Source organism: Sebastes fasciatus, chromosome 8, assembly GCF_043250625.1.
Source record: "Sebastes fasciatus isolate fSebFas1 chromosome 8, fSebFas1.pri, whole genome shotgun sequence".
NCBI lineage: Eukaryota > Metazoa > Chordata > Actinopteri > Perciformes > Sebastidae > Sebastes > Sebastes fasciatus.
In genome coordinates, this window is record NC_133802.1 from 13,694,792 (window position 1) to 13,713,490 (window position 18,699).

At 40.0% G+C, this 18,699-nt stretch overlaps 1 protein-coding gene across 5 annotated transcripts; it reads left to right on the top strand.

Annotated features, from left to right (window-relative positions):
* Window positions 1-2,615: 2,615 nt before the first annotated feature.
* lemd1 (LEM domain containing 1) lies at window positions 2,616-16,740 on the top strand. Of its 5 annotated transcripts, none has more exons than XM_074643611.1 (11): window positions 2,616-2,754; window positions 12,119-12,215; window positions 12,398-12,541; window positions 13,913-13,977; window positions 14,271-14,318; window positions 14,437-14,592; window positions 14,808-14,892; window positions 15,037-15,131; window positions 15,273-15,362; window positions 15,704-15,777; window positions 15,995-16,740. In XM_074643611.1, exons 1-11 carry the CDS (start codon window positions 2,710-2,712, stop codon window positions 16,305-16,307), a joined length of 1,212 nt encoding a protein of 403 aa, XP_074499712.1. In that variant the 5' UTR covers window positions 2,616-2,709; the 3' UTR covers window positions 16,308-16,740. The 5 variants fall into 5 exon arrangements, with proteins under 5 accessions (XP_074499712.1, XP_074499714.1, XP_074499711.1 ...); XM_074643613.1 differs by having other exon boundaries at window positions 2,695-2,754; window positions 12,122-12,215; XM_074643610.1 differs by lacking the exon at window positions 2,616-2,754 and adding an exon at window positions 8,423-9,504 and having other exon boundaries at window positions 12,122-12,215.
* Window positions 16,741-18,699: the final 1,959 nt, after the last annotated feature.

Consider the following 18,699-nt stretch of genomic DNA (forward strand, 5'->3'; position numbering starts at 1 on the left):
GGCATTATATGAAAGTAGAAAAACCTAAAGAATCCATCGGTACCAATCACGTCATACTAGCTTGTTGTGAAGGACGTTAAATAACGCTCCAAAAATACGCTAAATTTTGGTGAAGAAAAACTGGCATAGCCATTTTCAAAAGGGGTCCCTTGACCTTTGACCTCTAGATATGTGAATGAAAATGGGTTCTATGGGTACCCACAAGTCTCCAATTTACAGACATGCCCACTTTATGATAATCACATGCAGTTTGGGGCAAATCATAGTCAAGTCAGCACACTGACACACTGACAGCTGTTGTTGCCTGTTGGACATGTTGCCATGTTATGATTTGAGCATATTTCTAGGCTAAATGTACCTTTGAGGGTTTCTGGACAATATTTGTCATTGCTTTGTGTTGTTAATTGATTTCCAATACTAAATATATACATACATTTGCATAAAGCAGCATATTTGCCCACTCCCATGTTGATAAGACAGATAAAAGGTGTGTGATTAATTTGCCATTAACTATGGACAATCATAATTGCGATTAAATACTTTAATAGATTGACAGCGCTAGTTTAAAGTAAATAACCCTTCTGTCATCTTTTCTTTAACTTTCTCTGCTGATGTTATGCAGGAAAGAAGAGAGGAAATGCATCCTCTGTGTTCGCAAAATGTTCATAAAGATGATGAATTTCTTGTTTGAAGCCTTGAGAAAGAGAAAGCTGTTGATGACAAACTCCACCACAGAGTGGAGTCATCTGTACCTTAAAACACTAAATGATATAAGAGGAAAGAAAGGTTGCAGAATTATTGAAGGTCTCAACGCCCGAGGCGAATCACACAGACACACAGCTTTTGATATCATCTATCAGAGTCTACCTTATCCAAACAATCAAATTAGCATGATTTCATGTGGAAGTTACCACTGCAGCACAGTGTCTCCTTCCTTATGATTTTGCTTATAGGAATTATTGTAATCTATTGAGAACAGCTGACTAAACAGTCAAAATCAAAGGTAGCATAACAAAGGCTTAGTTTCATAGTGATACGGTTTTCCTGAAATGGATGTGACAAGAGTGTAGAAGGCTTAGCCAACACAGGAATAGAAATCAACCATCGTGCCCATTTTCATGGATGAAATGCTTTGTCAGTATATCAGCACAGATAATAGCTTCAGTGCTGTGATAGAGTGTACAACCTCAGTGGATTTAATGAAAGGCAAGTGATGAATTAAAAAAAAAACACAAAGGAAAACAGCAAGCTTTCTTCCCCTGAAGCTTTTTTTTTTTTTTCTGTCAGAGACAACTCATGCATGCAGCCGTCTGGTAATATATGTTTGTACACACATCCGGACAGGGAAAAAAACACAATGGTGATTTATTCTTTTCTATCATAAGATGCTTTTCCCTGTACTCTCTCTCTCCCCCCGCCTCTCCCGACACAGTTGTAGAGAGCGGAGCAATGATGTGTGTCTTAGTGAAACCTGGTGAATAGTAATGAAGCCAGCCTGTGTGTCTATTTGAGGGAAGGCAAGAGAGAAGACAGAGAGAGAGGGTAGAGAAGTGGGGAAGGAGGAGGAGGAGGGTAGACTGGGAGTGAAAACAGGGCTTCTCTTGCGGCACTGATGCAGCGGTGAGAAGCACAGCGGTGAAGATGCGGATGCATTAATCCTTTACAGCCTCTACGTGATCACTCTGCGTGGTCACACCGCTCATCAGCCATTTCGATCAGGGGCGATGCGATTAACACATCACTCGTTAAGACCTTCAACACGCTGCATCTTTTTCTCTGGGTGTGTTTCTTGTGCTTCATTATACAGTAGCTCATTCTCCCTACTCTCACATAGACAGGGGGTGGAGAAGGGAGGGTGTATTAGTAGAGGAAACGGATGGAGGGGGAGAAAGCTGTGAGTGAATGTGGCTCAGAGAGGGGCAACAGCACCTGCTGTCTTCATCCCAGATTCACCAGGCAAAACAGCATTCTCCCTCTACTAGTGGACTGGACAAAGCAGGGAGAAAAATAGGCCCAAACAAAGACTAAGAGACTGTAAAGGATCTTCAGATCAGTGCTGACTTGAGCCCACCACTCATTTGGTGATTATTTTGGTCCTCTCTTTTTAAACCTTACACCGAACACTGTACTGTATGTGCAGGATGACAAAAAAGTTTGTGTCGTTTTTGGAGACAAACATGAGCATCGATCCTGTATACAAGTGAGGGATAAGTGACTGGAATATTCAGCAACTGGCTGCAAAGATCAACCAGAGTGCCAGGACTGAAAGGAAGGGAACAAACACAATAGACAGCCCCCCTACCTCAGCCCCTCTTTTATCCCTTTTCCATCCAGGACCCACGGGCACTCTGCCAACTTGGAATCTTAAGAACTCATTCAGAGAAAGCCAAAGAAAGGGACTTGTTTCTCTCACAGCCTCTTGTTTTTCCTTACATTTCCCACGTGAAGAGGGATTTCTGGTTGCTGTTTTCTCTTCTACGGGGGGGGGGTTCAAGAATTGCCATTCATGTAACGTTTCGTCAGATTGGTGGTTTGAGAGTATTGTGAGCGAGCGATCTCCCTTCTGAGCCCCCTTTCCCCTCTCTCTCTCTCTCACAGTTTTCATTCTGCTTTTACTCCCTCTGTCTCCCTACTCTCGCTGCTGCTCACATAGTAACTCCTCCCCCCCCCACTACCCATTGTCTCTCCATACAGTATCAGGCTGAGGGGATGCCATACTCGTTCCAGCGAGGGACGCAGGAGAGGGAGACGGAGGTAAGAGTCAGATTTATAGCATAAGAATGCATCCGGCACTAAATGCACGCCACTGTTACTCTCAGAAGTGTGCCGGGCAAAAATAGCTGCTTGTTTGCCATCAAGAATGACAGTGAGGATGAAAAGCTGCTTTTACTGATACTCTGGGGCTTTCATATGCAGTGTTTCAATGTGTTTTGGTTGTCTTGTCTGCCAGTGGAAGGTGTTTTTAATATATGAAAAGGTAGTACTGCATAAGATAAAAAAAATCACCCTGTATTCAAGACCAGTGTCTAAATGTCAAATTGTGGGGTATTAGTCACTTGCTGTATTGTTATGGCTTTGCATCTACAATTTCTTAGAGACATTGCTCATACTCTTCTGTAAAAAAGAACATAAGGATGTATAAAATTATATTAAACATAATCTAAAGCCAATAAAAACATCTGGATACTGATGATTCCCAGAATTGGCTCCCAGCAGAGAGCAATATAATGTTTAAGGATAAGAGCTAATCCTCCCTGTGGCTGAGATTCACCTTCTTGTCTGGACAGAGTCTGACACAGGGGCTTTACTAATTTATGCTGAGACATGCATGAGAACAGGCTCCCTGGAGCGCAGTGGTCTTTTTTGCACCTGGAAAAAAGCCTGATTGAGTAAACACTTTCCCCCAATAAGTAGGTAATGTTCTCTGTCAGAGGTCAGGTGAATATCCAGCAGACGTCAGGCCAATGAGATATTAATATAAGTGTTTTTAACAGCTCAATGTTTGGTTAGGCTGCTCAGCTCCATTGTGTTTCTGTCTCTTTAGAATAAAGTTATAAGTCTTACGATAAAGTGAGGACATTTTGCAATAAAAAAATATAAGTTAAATGTAGCAAAGCTCTGAAAAAAGATGTGAAACTATCTAAAAAAAGTGTTTTTACTTCCTTGCACTGCCGGAACAACTTGAAACAGGTGCATAAAAAGACGACTAGAAATGGTTCTCAGTACTGGACAGTTGCAGCCTGGTACAGGAAGCTTTGTGTGCTTGTTCAGAGAGAAAAAAAAGGAGGCTGTCTCAATGGGCCTTTTGTTGTTTGAGTTGGAAACAGCAAAAGCACAAGAAACACTGACTGACAAATACCTGGCCCCTCTGCGCCTCAAATATCTCAGCATTGCACTTGATACAATGTCAACAAATGCCTCCTCTGTCCTCTAGAGTAGCCTGTTTCCTCTCTGTCTACAAGATTTTTTCATGTTTTTATAAAGGCTACTGTTTTCTGAGCGGACATCTGGGTGAGCAGATTTGGCCTGCATAGCTCGAGTGCTGAGTCTCTACTCACTCAGGGGTTGAAAATGGTCCAAAGCACTTCAGCTTAGTGCTTAAAATAGTGGTAAACAGTCTGCTGTTTCAGTCCAGTTTATAGAAAAGTTGCTGTATATGATATCCAGACCATTAAAGTGGCAGTAGGCAGTATATTTTTGGCATCATTGGGCAAAAATTCCATAATAACCTTTCAGCATATTGTAATTCAAGTGTTCTGAGAGATAACTAGACGTCTGCACCTCCTCATGGCTCTGTTTTCAGGCTTTAAAAAATCTAGCTGGTGACGAGAGACTTTGGCCAATCACAGGTCATTTCAGAGAGAGAGAGAGCATTCCTATTGGCTGTTCATTCAACGAGCAGCTGTCAATCACTCGCAAACTCCGATCAAACAGTCGAGGCAGCGCTGATCAAATATGAGTCAATATTCTGCTAGCTGTAAAAATAAGAAAGTTTGTGTTGAGATCAGTTGAGGAAAAAGCAAGCACCGCCCACCAGCCGGAGCAAACTTTCTCATTTAACAGGTAGACGGTAGACTACAAGATGTTTCTGAAAACATTTGAGGTGGCCCGTGACGGCAGACCTTGACCAATCACAGGTCATTTCAGAGAGAGAGAGCATTCCTATTGGCTATGCTCCGGTCATGTGACTGGTACTTGGCGTTTCTTCAAGAGATTTCCAACATGGCTGCTGGGTCACAAACTTTCAAATTTTACAGCCAAACTGTGCACTACAAAATGATTCTGAAAACATTTGAGGCGAGAAATAGGCATAAACGTAACATAATATTGATTCATATTTGATCAGCACTGCCTAGTTTGACCGTTTGGTCGGAGTTCGCAAGTGATTGACAGCCGGCTCTCATAGACAGCAGATCTCAGATCAGCTCTTACTGCTTGTATTTCCTCCGGTCTGTAAAATCTTGCAGATGCCGTTCGGAGCACCGAAGTACACCGGAGGACACAGAGACACATGATTTTTTTTCCGGTTACCTGTTTCATGTACTACTGTCAGGATTTAGCGACTGTTTTATAAAAATGACTTTTTTTAAAGATATTTGCTCCAATCTCGCCTACTTCAGCTTTAATATGGCAGCAAACAACTATTTTCTATGTAAATATATAGAGGAGTAATGTCTACCTGAGCAGAGAATGAGGTCGCTCTCCCTCTGTGTGTATTGTAATCCGAGACGCGCTAGCTGTTCTTAGTGCATGTGAGCATGCACCACTGACTTTCATGGCCGTTGCTCTGCGCTGCTCTCATATGGTGATTACAGCTGATAACGCCTTCCCGACCAACGGCGCCATTGCAGAAGCATAGCACATGAGATTTTGACATAAATTGGAGCCAGAGTCTGCGCAATAGTGATGGGCCGCTGTATCGAGGACACCCGCCCAAACCAATCGCAACCCGAGCACGGCTGCAGCTTGTCAGCGAGAGAGACTCACAGCTGTCAATCATGACGTCTCACCCCCTTTTCATAGCATCAAATAACTTATTAAAACCAAACTTACCAGAAAAATTAACACTTTAACATTCATCAGCGTGATAAGAACTACTTAAAATGACTGAAGCCATCTTTGGGAAACATTTATTTGACGTGTATTTTGACTTTTTAGTTTGGCCCATGTCCCATCCACTAACATGGAGGAGGTGGACTTTATGACTTATGCTGCAGCCAGCCTAGTCGCGAGCCGCCAGCTCGGTCGTCGCCGTGTTAAGAGATGCGCGGAGGCAATAGAAATGCTCCCAATTTTGTAATCAGCACCTTTAAGGTTAAAGAGTTGTGTAGGAAAATGAATTAACTTATAATGAAATCAGTCAAGCATATTAGTAGTTTTTATGTACATTAATGATGCTTGACTCATCAGTATGATTACTGGCTTTGACTAAAGAAGCACAAGAGCTGCATGGAAATGTGAACTTTATATCTGCAGATATATTTTGGTCACAATAGACACAACAACATAATAAAAACTGCAAGGCTCTCTGTGCCCAGTGGTTGAATCAAAATGCTGAGGTAATGATCTCCTTTGTGCTTGTGGAAGTTAGGCAGAGGGTTGCTACAGAATATAGAAACACTTTACGTAATCCGTTTTGAATTCAGAAACAGAATCCTTTTGATTAACATTGCACCTTTTCCCCGTAGACATTGGTTTAAAATGGCATTTTTAATCAAAGATTATTCTGTAAAACCCCCTGAGGAGTTGAATAGCTTGCAGGGTTTTGCTGTATGATTCAAGCATCGGGTAGGGGTCAATTTATTTGAGTCTGTGCTGTGAAAAAATACAATTCCTTCTGTCTAAAGACTAACAAGACAGTTTCATTTCGCTCCCCCGGGCCTCAGATGAATACTTACAGTTTCTTTGGTTAATTATTCATGCCGATGTGAGTTTTAAATCCTGAATGCTTTCTGCAGCTAGCTCCTTTTTTCCCCCTCTTCTTTTTGTTTTCTAGCTTTCAGCCTTTCTCAAACTGCACCAATCACCAAATCAAACCACAACGGTGTCTTATGGCTTTCTATTCCTATGTGAGTTCGTTCTAACATTTCACGTAGGGGTTAAAGCCATTGGATACGCAGTGGACGATCACCTGAGGAACTGTGTTTGAAGACTTTTTGGACATTATTTTTAAGATGTCTTTGCTACAATTCTCTGCTATTTGCAAATGCTATTCATCCCCTCACCTTTAAATGTGTTTAAAGTTTAGCTTCTGTGTCATTTTGTTTATCCCAGCTATTTGTAGCATCTAAAATCTTATGTAATGATATTAACAAAAACTGTAGCAGCTACATCATGCACCTTTCATTGCATCAAACTTTTGAAGTTGTGGGACAAATACAGATATTTTGAATTGGAGCTAGATTTTTTCCTGGAGTTGTTTTTGGGAAACGACTGCCTGGAAATTAAACCGTTTATTTCCTGCTGCTCACAGCCGCTCTACAACTTCCATGAACAGCTTAGAGCTCTCATTACTGGGAAGTTTACTGTGGAAGTCACAACTCTGTGCATTCAGAGACGTGTTTAATTTAATGACTCTGGGATATTCTACACCAGCTGTTATTTAAAAGTGGAAGTTCAGGATTTTTTTAGGCCCATCCTGCTGATCACTCATTGGCTCCCAGTGAGGACATTAAAATGGGGGTAGGCAGTATATATTTTTAGCATCATTTGGCAAGAATTCCATAATAACCTTTCAGCATATTGTAATTCAAGTGTTCTGAGAGATAACTAGAATTCTGCTCCTCCTCACGACTCTGTTTTCAGGCTTTAAAACATCTAGACTTTGGCCAATCACAGGTCATTTCAGAGAGAGTGCGTTTCTATTGGCTGATCATTCAACAAGCAGCTGTCAATCTCTCGCAAACTCCAATCAAATGGTCAAACTAGTAAAATGTAAAATGGGAAAGTTTGCTCCGGCTGGTGGGTAATTACAGTAACAGAATATTTATTCATATTTGATCGGAAGTCATGAGTGATCGACAGCCGGCTCCAGCTCGTCTCTGATTGGTTGTTTTCCTTCGGTCTGTGAAATCTTGTAGACGCCATTAGAAGCACCGAAGGACACAGAGGCACATGATTTTTTTCAGATTACCTGTCTCATGCACTACTGTCAGGATATAGTGATATGTTTTATAAAAATAACCTTTTAAAATCATATTTACTCCAATTCTACCCACTGCTGCTTTAAAGACATCTGTTCTACCAGTGTTAAGTTTTATGCTGTATGGCTTCATTACTAACTCATAGAGCTTTACCTAAATGAATAATATTAATAACAGTATTTAAGTGTATGCTGATTGAAATTGAAAATAATTTTCTGCTGCTGTTATTATTATTATTATTATTTTTTACATACAATGAAATGCTTTTATGTTTTCCTATCAATAAAATGATGGGGCAACATCATTCACCTCAGTGATAGTTACTTAAAGCTGGAGAAGGCGAGATTGGAGCAAATATGATTCAAAAAAGTTATTTTTATAAAACGGTCGTTATATCGTGACAGTAGTACATGAAACAGGTAACCTGCTTCTGTGTCCTCCGGTGCTCCTCACAGCACCTGCAAGATTTCACAGACCGGAGGAAAACAAGCTGTAAGAGCTGATCTGAGGTCTGCTGTCTATGAGGACCGTCTGTCAATCACTCGCGAACTCCAACCAAACGGTCAAATTAGGCAGCGCTGATCAAATATGAATCAATATTATGTTACGTTAATGCTTATTTCTCTCCTCAGATGTTTTCAGAATCATCTTGTAGTGCATGGTTTATGCGTAAAATGAGAAAGTTTGTGACGCGCCCGCCATTGTAAAATCTGTTGAAGGAACGCCAAGTTCTGGTCACATGACTGAAGCACAACCAAAAGGAACGCTCTCTCTACCTGTGATTGGTCAAGATTTAAAGCCTGAAAACAGAGCCATGAGGAAGTGCATACTGTTACTGTAATGCCTATTTCTCGCCTCAAATGTTTTCAGAAACATCTTGTAGTGTACCGTTTAGCTGTTAAATGAGAAAGTTTGCTCCGGCTGGTGGGCGGTGCTTGGTATTTCCTCAACTGATCTCAACACAAACTTTCTTATGTTACAGCTAGCAGAATATTGACTCATATTTGATTAGTGCTGCCTCGACCGTTTGATCGGAGTTTGCGAGTGATTGACAGCTGGCTCCGTTGAATGAACAGCCAATAGGAACGCTCTCTCTCATTTTGTAAAGCCTGAAAACAGAGCCATGAGGAGGTGCAGAAGTCTAGTCTTCTCTCAGAACACTTGAATTACAATATGCTGAAAGGTTTTTATGGATTTTTTGCCCAATGATGCCAAAGAATATTCTGCCTACTGCAGGTTTAAGTAACACTTCCAGCTAGCTAATGTTAGCACCGGTTTAAAAACAAAACAGTCAAATAAAGAGTTAACCAAGCCACACATCAGTTTTATTTATTTTAATGTTTAGCATTATTTAATAAAAAATGTCTTGCCTTAAATTTAAAAGGTAATGAACTTCGAAGCTTAAGCCTGCAGTGCTTGTATCTTACTCAGTAACAGAATAGTTAAATTGCTCATTGCTGTCAATCAAGTCTTCAGTTGCAGCTGTTCTCAGTTGAGCCAGAGTGACTCTCAGACTGCAGCAGAGGGTTTCTACTAGTAACGTTATAGCTCTGCCTGGGTTCACCTGACTTACAAGAAGGTTTTATACAAATATAAAGAACAGTTAAGCACTTAAAAGCTTAACTATTTAGTCTATTTCCTCGTCGTCCTTGTGTGACACATGTCGCTGTTTGTGGAGGACCCAGCTCTCCTCTCTAAATCTAGACTGAAGTCAGATCTAGTTGCCCACAATGTCGCGCTGCCACCTGCTAAGAGTAGGAAGGAGGTTTACGTGGAGTTGCACTTAAAACACATCGATCAGAAAAACGCAGCGGATTTTTCTAGCGACGAGGAGGAGGAGGATCAAGTACAAGACGTGGCAGTGAGTTGATCAAACTTTTGTTTTGCCAGAATATTTTTTTTTTCTTTGGCTGATTTACTTCTGCAAACATAACTTCCAACTTGCTGTAACATGGTGCTATACTGCTGAGTGTTTTTAAACATTTTTTTTTAATTTATTTGCACATATATAAAACTGCAAAAAATCCAGTCAATGAAAAAAACAAACAAGAAATGTGTCAGGAGAGGTCAAGAAGCCACAGGCTTATACAAGTCTACTCCCATGAACCCCAGGAGAAAAAAACACAATAACAAAAAAGGAAGAAAGATCTAAACTAACATAATTTTAAAAATAATGTTTTCCTACTTGACATCTGACAAATTACCACCCCCAAAGAAAAACAAACTGTAGGGTGAATTAGCCTAATGTGGGACTTCTTCAGACTTCTGGAATATATTGCAATTTGAAGCCAATACATTAAATCCACATCCAGTACCACTCCGACATCCCCAGGATGTGTCCTAATCAAACCAAAAAAGAAACTGCAGATATCACACTCATAAAAGAAATGGTAGACATATCAGTACTCTTAGTACCAAGTTGTCTCCGATATATCTTTATTTCCTAATGTGGGACAGTCATGTCCGAAATGTGGGACACTGAAAAGTCAGTTTAAAGACCATCTGTTAAAAGGCCTAGATCACCTTAATTAATATAGGAAACACTCAAGGCTAAATGTGCAATCCCACGTTCAGTAATTTACAATGTTTTTGCTGTTACAAAACCTAGGCTTATAGGTGTGGATGTTACATGAAGAATCGAACAACATCAAACAATAGACTATAATAGCTTTGAAGCATTTAGGCATGTTAGAATGCCTATATTACCATATCTGTTATGCAAAGAAAGCATAATTAAAAATTCATGAAATGTTAAACCGTTATTTTTTTATTTTTATTTCACTATACAGGGCATAGGGTAAAGTGGGACAATGAAACCTTTTATTGAAATAACAAATATAGAGTATATTTACACTATATTATATGTATATATACACACAATATCATATTTTTTTTGATGAACAAACATATCATGAACATATCCTGATTGAAAAAACTAGCAGGATTGTTTTACAAGAAACCTTTAACATTAAGCTTGTCGAAACACGTCATGTCACTGACCTTTGGGCGGTCTTCACACAGGGTGCTTCCTGTTTGATGATTGCTCCACCCTTATCTATGATTGGACATTTATGATGTGATATTATTTTGACCACATAACACCACAGCTTGTGTTAACCAATAGTTTTATTGACTTTTATGTGTTTGAGGAAGACCTACACCTGCTGGAGCTTAGGTGTCCCACTTTAGGCAGTGTCCCACATTAGGGCAACTCACCCTATTAGCATGTTGCCTGGTAAAAGACTTGTCAACAATGCTGCCTTCAAGGACATCAACAATTGTATTTGATAATGAGGGGTTGTTGAGCATAATAATAATAATTGCTCTGAACTGAATTAAACCGATGCTGTGCAAAGTCAGCAGCTGTGGAGGGGAGATCTGGGTCACTGCTAACAAACAGTCCTCTCAGCTTGCTGTTGCATTTGAGGTCCTTGACCACTGAGCCACCAGCTGTATAGCTAGTTGGTATAGATTTACATGAGACATTTCTGTAGTTGGCTTCTGCCACCTGTCACACTCATTTATGTGTGCCAAGAGCACCAGCACTTGAAGTCTGGAAGTTGTTTCTGGGCTGTGTCATGGGGAAGAAAGGCTGTCTGTTTGGGCAGACTGTGTTTAGTCTATTTAGGAATAGCCTCCACTATGACATCAACAGTGCTGTAAAGTCATGCTAGAGATTCACATTTAGAAACTGCTGCACAATTTGCTCTCTAGACCCAATGCTGATATTTAGGCCTGAAATGATGAGTCAAATGAATCTGTGAGTCAAGGAAATTAATTGGCAACTAGTTTTATATTAAGCGTTTAAGTCATTTTTTCAAGTAAAACATTTGCTGGACAGGAAGTGCTTTTTTTGTGGCTTTTTTGTGGGGTTTTCAAATCTAATATGCTGTTTTTTTCTGTTTTATATAAAAGTAAATTTGAATATTTGGGTTTTTTCCACTGTTGATCAGACAAAACAAGCAATTTGGATAAGTCACCCTGTGCTCTGGGAAACTTTGATGGGCATTCATTCACTATTTCTTCGACATTTCGTATTAGGAGATTAAAGAAAATCATTGGCAGATTAATCGATAATTATAATAATGGTTAGTTGCAGCCCTACTGAAAGTGGAGTGTTTTAAAGGAGGAATCATTCAAGTGTTGTTAGAGCATCTGTGTGAAAGATAAGTAGAGCGTTTTAAAGTCAAACAATAAGCCTTTTGTAGTTATCTGTCAGTTGATATCTGATGAACCGGTATCAATTTATAACCTCTTCTGCTGTGGTTGTTCACAATAGGTAAACGTAACAAGCAGAAGATTCATACAGCACCAAAATTAGATGAATATTGAACAGATTTGTGAACTGCAGCCTCCAGTGGTTTTTATGCTCTATATATCCCACACCTGGAAATGGCTGGCTTTCAAGCTACAGCCTTTGTCGTGTCTCGAACAGCATTCACTAAATTACGCAAATTGTGTTTTGATATGGCGAGGAGGAGGATGCAGAGCTGCTCGACCCGAGTGCTTTGACAGATGATGACCTGAAGGCCGCACTGCTCGAACACGGGGTTAAAGCTGGGCCCATAGTCGGTGAGGTTACACTGATCACTGTCTTGACATTGGTTTTCGTTGTAGAAATAGGATTCCTGCCATCAATAATTCAGTTTTGTGTTGTAATGAAGTCATAATGTTCACCTTCACTCTATTTGTTTTATCTGTTTGCCCCTGTCTTAAAAAAAACAAATTGCTATAGTATTTTTTGTCTATGCTAGCCTCCACCAGAGCCTTGTATGAGAAGAAGCTTAGGAAACTTCAGTCTGATGGACATGGCCGTCTGAATGGAGTAGAGAAAGGTGTATTGTACTCTGACAGTGAAGAAGAGGAGGAAAATGGAGAAGAGGAGGACGAAGAGTCAGGTATGACCAGAAATTGTTTTTTTTGGTCCAGTTATTTTTTGTTTTTATGGTATCAGATAATACCATTACTGTTTGTGTATTTACACATATATAAAAAAAGATAAAATGTATAAATTGCAAGGGGGAATGTGAAGGAAAAAAAAAGTGGCATTCTCCAGGCAGCATATTGCAGGAAATAATTACAGTAATATACACAATTTCAATGTATCTTATCATTTTAGACATTGTATAAAACAGAGTAGGTTGTATCCAAAATCATTCACTCATTCACTACTCCATACTCACTATCCAGGGAGTCCTAGAGGACTATATAGTGAGCTCATCGACTTATAAGTATCTCTGCTTTTCAGTTCATGAAAGTATACTTTATATACTTTAACTTATAGAACTTATCCAATGATTTATGTATTACATAAAGAGACTTGCTCCTTTTGCTATTTGACTAGATGATTTGTGATGAGATTAAAAAAAAAAAAAAAAATGTGTTCTCGCATGCCTTTACGGTGAACGGATAATCCAAAAACTTGATGAACTGAAGTAAATTCATATCAAAACATCCTTTTACAAACAGTCACAGACTTTAATAGGCTATTCTATCAAAAAGTAAGCACAACTAGAAGCCTAGTATTCTTTTCTGTAGGCCTATATGGCAAGAATACTTAATTATACTTTTCTTAGGTATATCTTGATCAAAAGATTAAGTAAGAAGGCCTATAAGCCAAGTATGCTTAGACTTTTCTGTATACTTGTCAGTATAAGCAAAGTCTACTTTTGTGAAGTATATCTCTGATAAGTACATAAAAAGTAAACTGAAAGTATACTCTTATTTTAAGTTCAAAAGAAATATACTAATAGCACACTTGAATAAACAACATTTTAAGGTAAGGGAAAGGAACCTGCAAATTGGGGAAACTCTCCCGACATGGTTAAGGTTAATAAATACAAAACACTTTGTGGCCGTTTGTGTTGTGATGCGCTGCACACATTAAATACATTATTTTCACGCCACAACTCATGGATGTGTCTCAATCGCGATGCTCTCTCTCCTCTCGTCTTCCATTTTTCCTTCAGCGCAATGCATGATGGTACTGTATATAGTGCTCAGTCAGTGACCATCGTCAAAGAACGTATATTGCCAAGAAGTGAAAGTCAATTGTTCGTTCCATTGCAACATCAGAGCCAAGCAGCAAAAGCTATGCTTCCACCTTTTTTGGACTGAAAGCGAGTACCGGACGCCAGTAATACTGTATAACATAATGGCTACCTAAGTGTTGATCGAGTGATGGGTTTTGCCTAATATCCCAATAGCCTTGGCCATTTTTGTGGTTATGACCCTGATATGCTTTGTATTATTTTCTGTAACTTGCACAGGTTCCGAAGGAGCAAAAGAAGAAACAGTTGAGCAGTCAGACTGGGCACAACAAGGGAGTAGTAAGGTGAGAAAATTGTATATCTTGATATCTTTGGTTAAATTATTTAGAGTTCCTGTGTTAATGAATAGCACCACTTGAATTATGTGAAATTCAGGAGCTTACACAATCTGTATACTTTGGCTATGCTGTGTAATAGATGTTCTTGCATTTTTTGCAGCTGTGTTGAAATAAATCTTCCCTGTAGTGCCACTCAGTGGTTACATATTGCAACTGAAAAACTTGCATTCTAACTAAGTGTTGGAAAAAGGACTTGCATTTTGAGTTTTGGCGTGTTTTTTTTTCACTTGTGTTTTCAGAAGGGTGCTTATGTTTACCCGCAGTGTTTCTTACCTTCATCAAGGCTGGTAAATACTATAGATATTCATATCTTTTGCACCAAATTCTGTCAAACTGAATTCTCAGGGGACACTGATGTATTGTTTTTTTTTTTTCTCTTTGTTTGATTGGGTTGGCCTTTTGTAGCATGCTCGTGCTTCTAGAAACGGGGACGCTAGTCCCAAGTGGAATTCAGGGAATGCGATAAAATCATTGGACCGGAGTCGGCCTCACTGCTCACAGAGTCCCGTAGGAATTACTAGAGCATCCTCTGTAGATCAACGCTCGGGATTAGGATCAGGGGTAGGCTGGTCTCATTTCACTTCTCTTGTAGATTTTAAATTCTCTGCATTCCTCGCTTAGACTGCAAATGTGTTGTGTGTCCTTCTCAAGCCACCAATGGGATATTTTTCTGTTTTACGGTAATGGGCATTGGCATCTCACTGGTGTGTAGATTGTGTGACGAATGATACATGTTTGTGTTGCTGTTAACATGATGATAATATTAATCCTTGCAGTTTCCATCTGGATTGCAATCGGTTATGTCCTATGGTGACTCATCAGTGTCCTCTCAGGCCTTCAGCATCACTCAAATGGTTGAGGAGGAAAGTTAATCTTACATGTTTTTAAACCCACATTCCACATCTTTAAAAATGACCCTGTCATTTAATTCTATTTATTTTTTGGTTGTGAATAATCACCGCTAGAGTGCTCACTCAGTCATGTACATTCTCACTCTAAAACAACAGATGGAGAGTTGGAGGTCACTCTCTACAGGCTCAGACACTGAGAGACAGTTGAATGGGAGCAATGTGCAGGAACATTGGTCGCGGTCCAACAGGGTCAGTAGTGCTCACATTGCTCAGTCACACTTTAAGCTCAAACTTTGGTGGCGGTTAGAATAGTTGGAGAGGTTCAGTGGAGACTGGAGGAGGAAATTCAAGACTACAGAAATCATAAACTGTTACATCTCCTTTCCTTAGCTGGACATGCCAATTGTGGACAAGTACACCACGAAGAACCAGTCTTTGTACTACACTCCCAAGGCATCCACTTATGAATGGGAAATGAAGGCACATCCATCATACTTTTTTTCCTGTTTTTATTCCATATCACTTGATGGGGGTGTGTGTGCATTGTCTCCAAAAACACTCTTTGTTTGGTGTAACTCCTTTCATTTGTCAGTGTACTATGCGTAACTCAAACTAGAAAACGACACACAATAAACTTAACAGTTGCGCTATTTTATAACATTTTGTCAATATGTCTCAGATCTCTGGTGATTACATTAACGATCACTTTTTTTCCCCCCTTCTTCACTACCTTACTTGCTGGGCCTCTGTGGAACTCTGCTGTCTGGGACATATTTCTCTTTTTCTCTGGTCCACTTTGTCATTTCTGCTTTCTTTTCTAGCTTTCTCAGGAGCCTGTGAAAGATACTTTCAAGGACATATTACCAAACAGTGATGCCACACTCACAAGGATCTAGTAAGTGCCACACCAACACTATTACTGTGCGTCACAGCTTTTACGTTGTTGTTGTTGTTGTTAAATGAGAATAAGAGTTCACCGAAGCACAAGAAATGTACATGAATTTTGAATTGGTGGTCGGTGACACATGGACAACTTGCATAGTAGCGCATACTGACACATGCTAGGAGTTTTGCGATTGGGTTATCGGCACATATATGCTGTTGTATTTCAGTGCCACTCGTCGGAAACCCATCAAGGGTGCAGCGGGGAGACCTGTCCAGTACGCGTACCCAGACACTCCTACCAGTCCCACGACTCTGGAGAGGCGAGAGGTGGAGCGCCGCCTTGTGCCCATCCAGATACAGATTTTGGTCTTCCTCATTGTGGCATGCCTCCTGTACATCATTTATGTTTGTGTTGAGGACAACTCATTCAGTCCCTTTGTGGTCTTTTTGGACAGTCTAAACCAGGGGTCAGATGGTGAGGAGGGGCTTTTGCTTCAGGCTGAGATACAGGACAAACCAGCATTCTCTGGACAGGAGTAACTCTGGCTTATTTAATCCTCTACATTGATTCACAGATGTGAGGGTTGCTTATTTTGGTGATGCAAGCCATAATGACCTTGTTCTGGGATATCTTCAGGGAGCACATATTGCTTTACTATTGACTCAGTGTCTATGGGAGCAAACCTCAAAGTCTAGTTTTACTGTTCTATTGGTTTTGCTTATGGATGTGTTACCAAAGTACTCTTGGCAGTGTAGTTGAAACAGTTGCTAAAACATGGAAATTAAGCTGAGACTTTGAATATTTTCTCAAAAGTATAAATAATAATGATACTGCTATAACTATTTTCTATTTCCTAACCCAAATTGTCTAATGCCATGGTGTCTTTTCAATGAATTAATGTCACTGTACTTGTATGTATTTTTTAAAATTTGAATTTGAACCATATTTCAATAAATTATATTTTGCTTCATACTTTTTTGTGTGCAACTGATACTAGCTAAATACAGATATAAAAATCAGCAAGGATATACACTGTATATATACTGTATATACACCGATCAGCCATAACATTAAGACCACTGAGGCGATGAGTGTAACATTGATTAACTCGCTACAATGGCACCTGGCAGTGGGTGGGATATATTTGGCAGCAAGTGAACATTTTGAACTTTGTGTTGGAAGCAGAAATAATGGGCAAGCGTAAGGATGTGAGCGACTTTGACAAGGGCCAAATTGTGATGGCTAGACGACAGAGCATCTCCAGAACTGCAGCTCTTGAGGGATGTTCCCGGTCTGCAGTGGTCAGGACCTACCAAAAGTGGTCTATGGAAGGAAAACCGGTGAACCGGCGACAGGGTCAAACCCAAGCCTCATTGATGCACATGGGGAATGAAGGCTGTTGTCCGATCCAATAGAAAAGCTACTGTGGCTCAAATAGCTGAAAAAGTTAATGCTGGTTCCGATAGAAAGGTGTCAGAACACACAGTGCATCGCAGTTTGTTGCGTAGCCGCAGACCGGTGAGGGTCCCCATGCTTTCATAGTGTTATGGCTGATCGGTGTATACACTGCCGTATGTGGGACTCCTAAGCTCCAGCAGGTGTAGGTCTTCCTCAAACAAATAAAAGTCAATACAACTATTGGTTAACACAAGCTGTGGTGTCAAGTGATGAAAATCACATCACAAATATCCAATATTAGATTTCATTGGGGGCTGCATGGTGGTGGTTAGCACTGTCGCCTCACAGCAGGAGGGTCGTGGTTTCGAATCTGGCTCGGGGCCCTTCTGTGTGGAGTTTGCATGTTCTCCCCGTGTTAGCGTGGGTTTTCTCCGGGTACTCCAGCTTCCTCCCACAGTCCTCTCTAAATTGCCCGTAGGTGTGAATGGTTGTCTGTCTCTATATGTCAACCCTGCAAGGGTGTACCCCGCCTTCGCCCAATGTCAGTTGGGATCGGCTCCAACTCCCCCGCGACCCCTAACGGGATAAGGGGTTGCAGATGATGGATGGATGGAGATTAGGGTGGAGCAATCATCAATCAGGAAGCGCCCTGTGTGAAGACCACCCAAAGGTTAATCACATAATGTTTAGACAAACTTAATGTTAAGGGCATACATTTCTCATTAATGAAATAATCCTGCTAGTTTTTATCAGAATATGTTTATATGTTTGTTCATCAAAAAATATAAATATGGTGTAAATATACTCTATATTTCTTATTTCAACCAAGTTTTCCACTGTCCCACTTTAGGAAATATGATTTTGCAATGTGGGACAGGATGATGACGTACAGCATGGATTATATACTATATACTTAGACTATAAACTGTGTTACCTTCATCACAATGCTCAAACTGCCTCAGTAGGCCCAGAACTATTCTCAGGGACTCCTCCCACCCAGCTCATTACCTGTTTGACCTGCTGCCCTCTGGCAGGCGCTACAGGTCAATGAAAGCCCGCACCTCGCGACCAGTTTCTTTCCCTGGGCCATACGGACATTTAACAAACAATAAACCTGTGCAATATTAATACACTGAATGTGAATACCTCTATCTGTGCAATATATCCTTGATGCAATATACACCTCAAGTGCAACTTTGTTTACATTTTATTTATTACATCTACCCTACCTATTTTACAAGTGCAATTACCTCTGTTTACATTACATCTATTTTTATATTTTAGACTTCTAGTGTAACACTTCTGTTTATATTTATTTATTACATCTACCCTACCTATTTTAGAAGTGCAATTACCTCTGTTTACATTACATCTATTTTTACATTTTATACTTCTAGTTTAACACTTCTGTTTATATTTATTTATTACATCTACTTTACCTGTTTTATATTGCTTTATAACTGTGTGTGTGTTTTACCTGTTATATGTTTTATCTGCCTCATTTAGTCTTGTCAAGTATTTGTTTAAAGCACT

What these genes read in the sequence shown, in the direction of transcription:
- lemd1 (XM_074643609.1), top strand. Translation starts at nt 9,304, where the DNA reads ATGTCGCTGTTTGTGGAGGACCCAGCTCTCCTCTCTAAATCTAGACTG. An exon ending in CACAACAAGGGAGTAGTAAG is followed by an intron (nt 13,978 to 14,270) that starts GTGAGAAAATTG and finishes TTGTGTTTTCAG; the next exon opens with AAGGGTGCTTATGTTTACCC. An exon ending in CATCACTCAAATGGTTGAGG is followed by an intron (nt 14,893 to 15,036) that starts AGGAAAGTTAAT and finishes CTCTAAAACAAC; the next exon opens with AGATGGAGAGTTGGAGGTCA.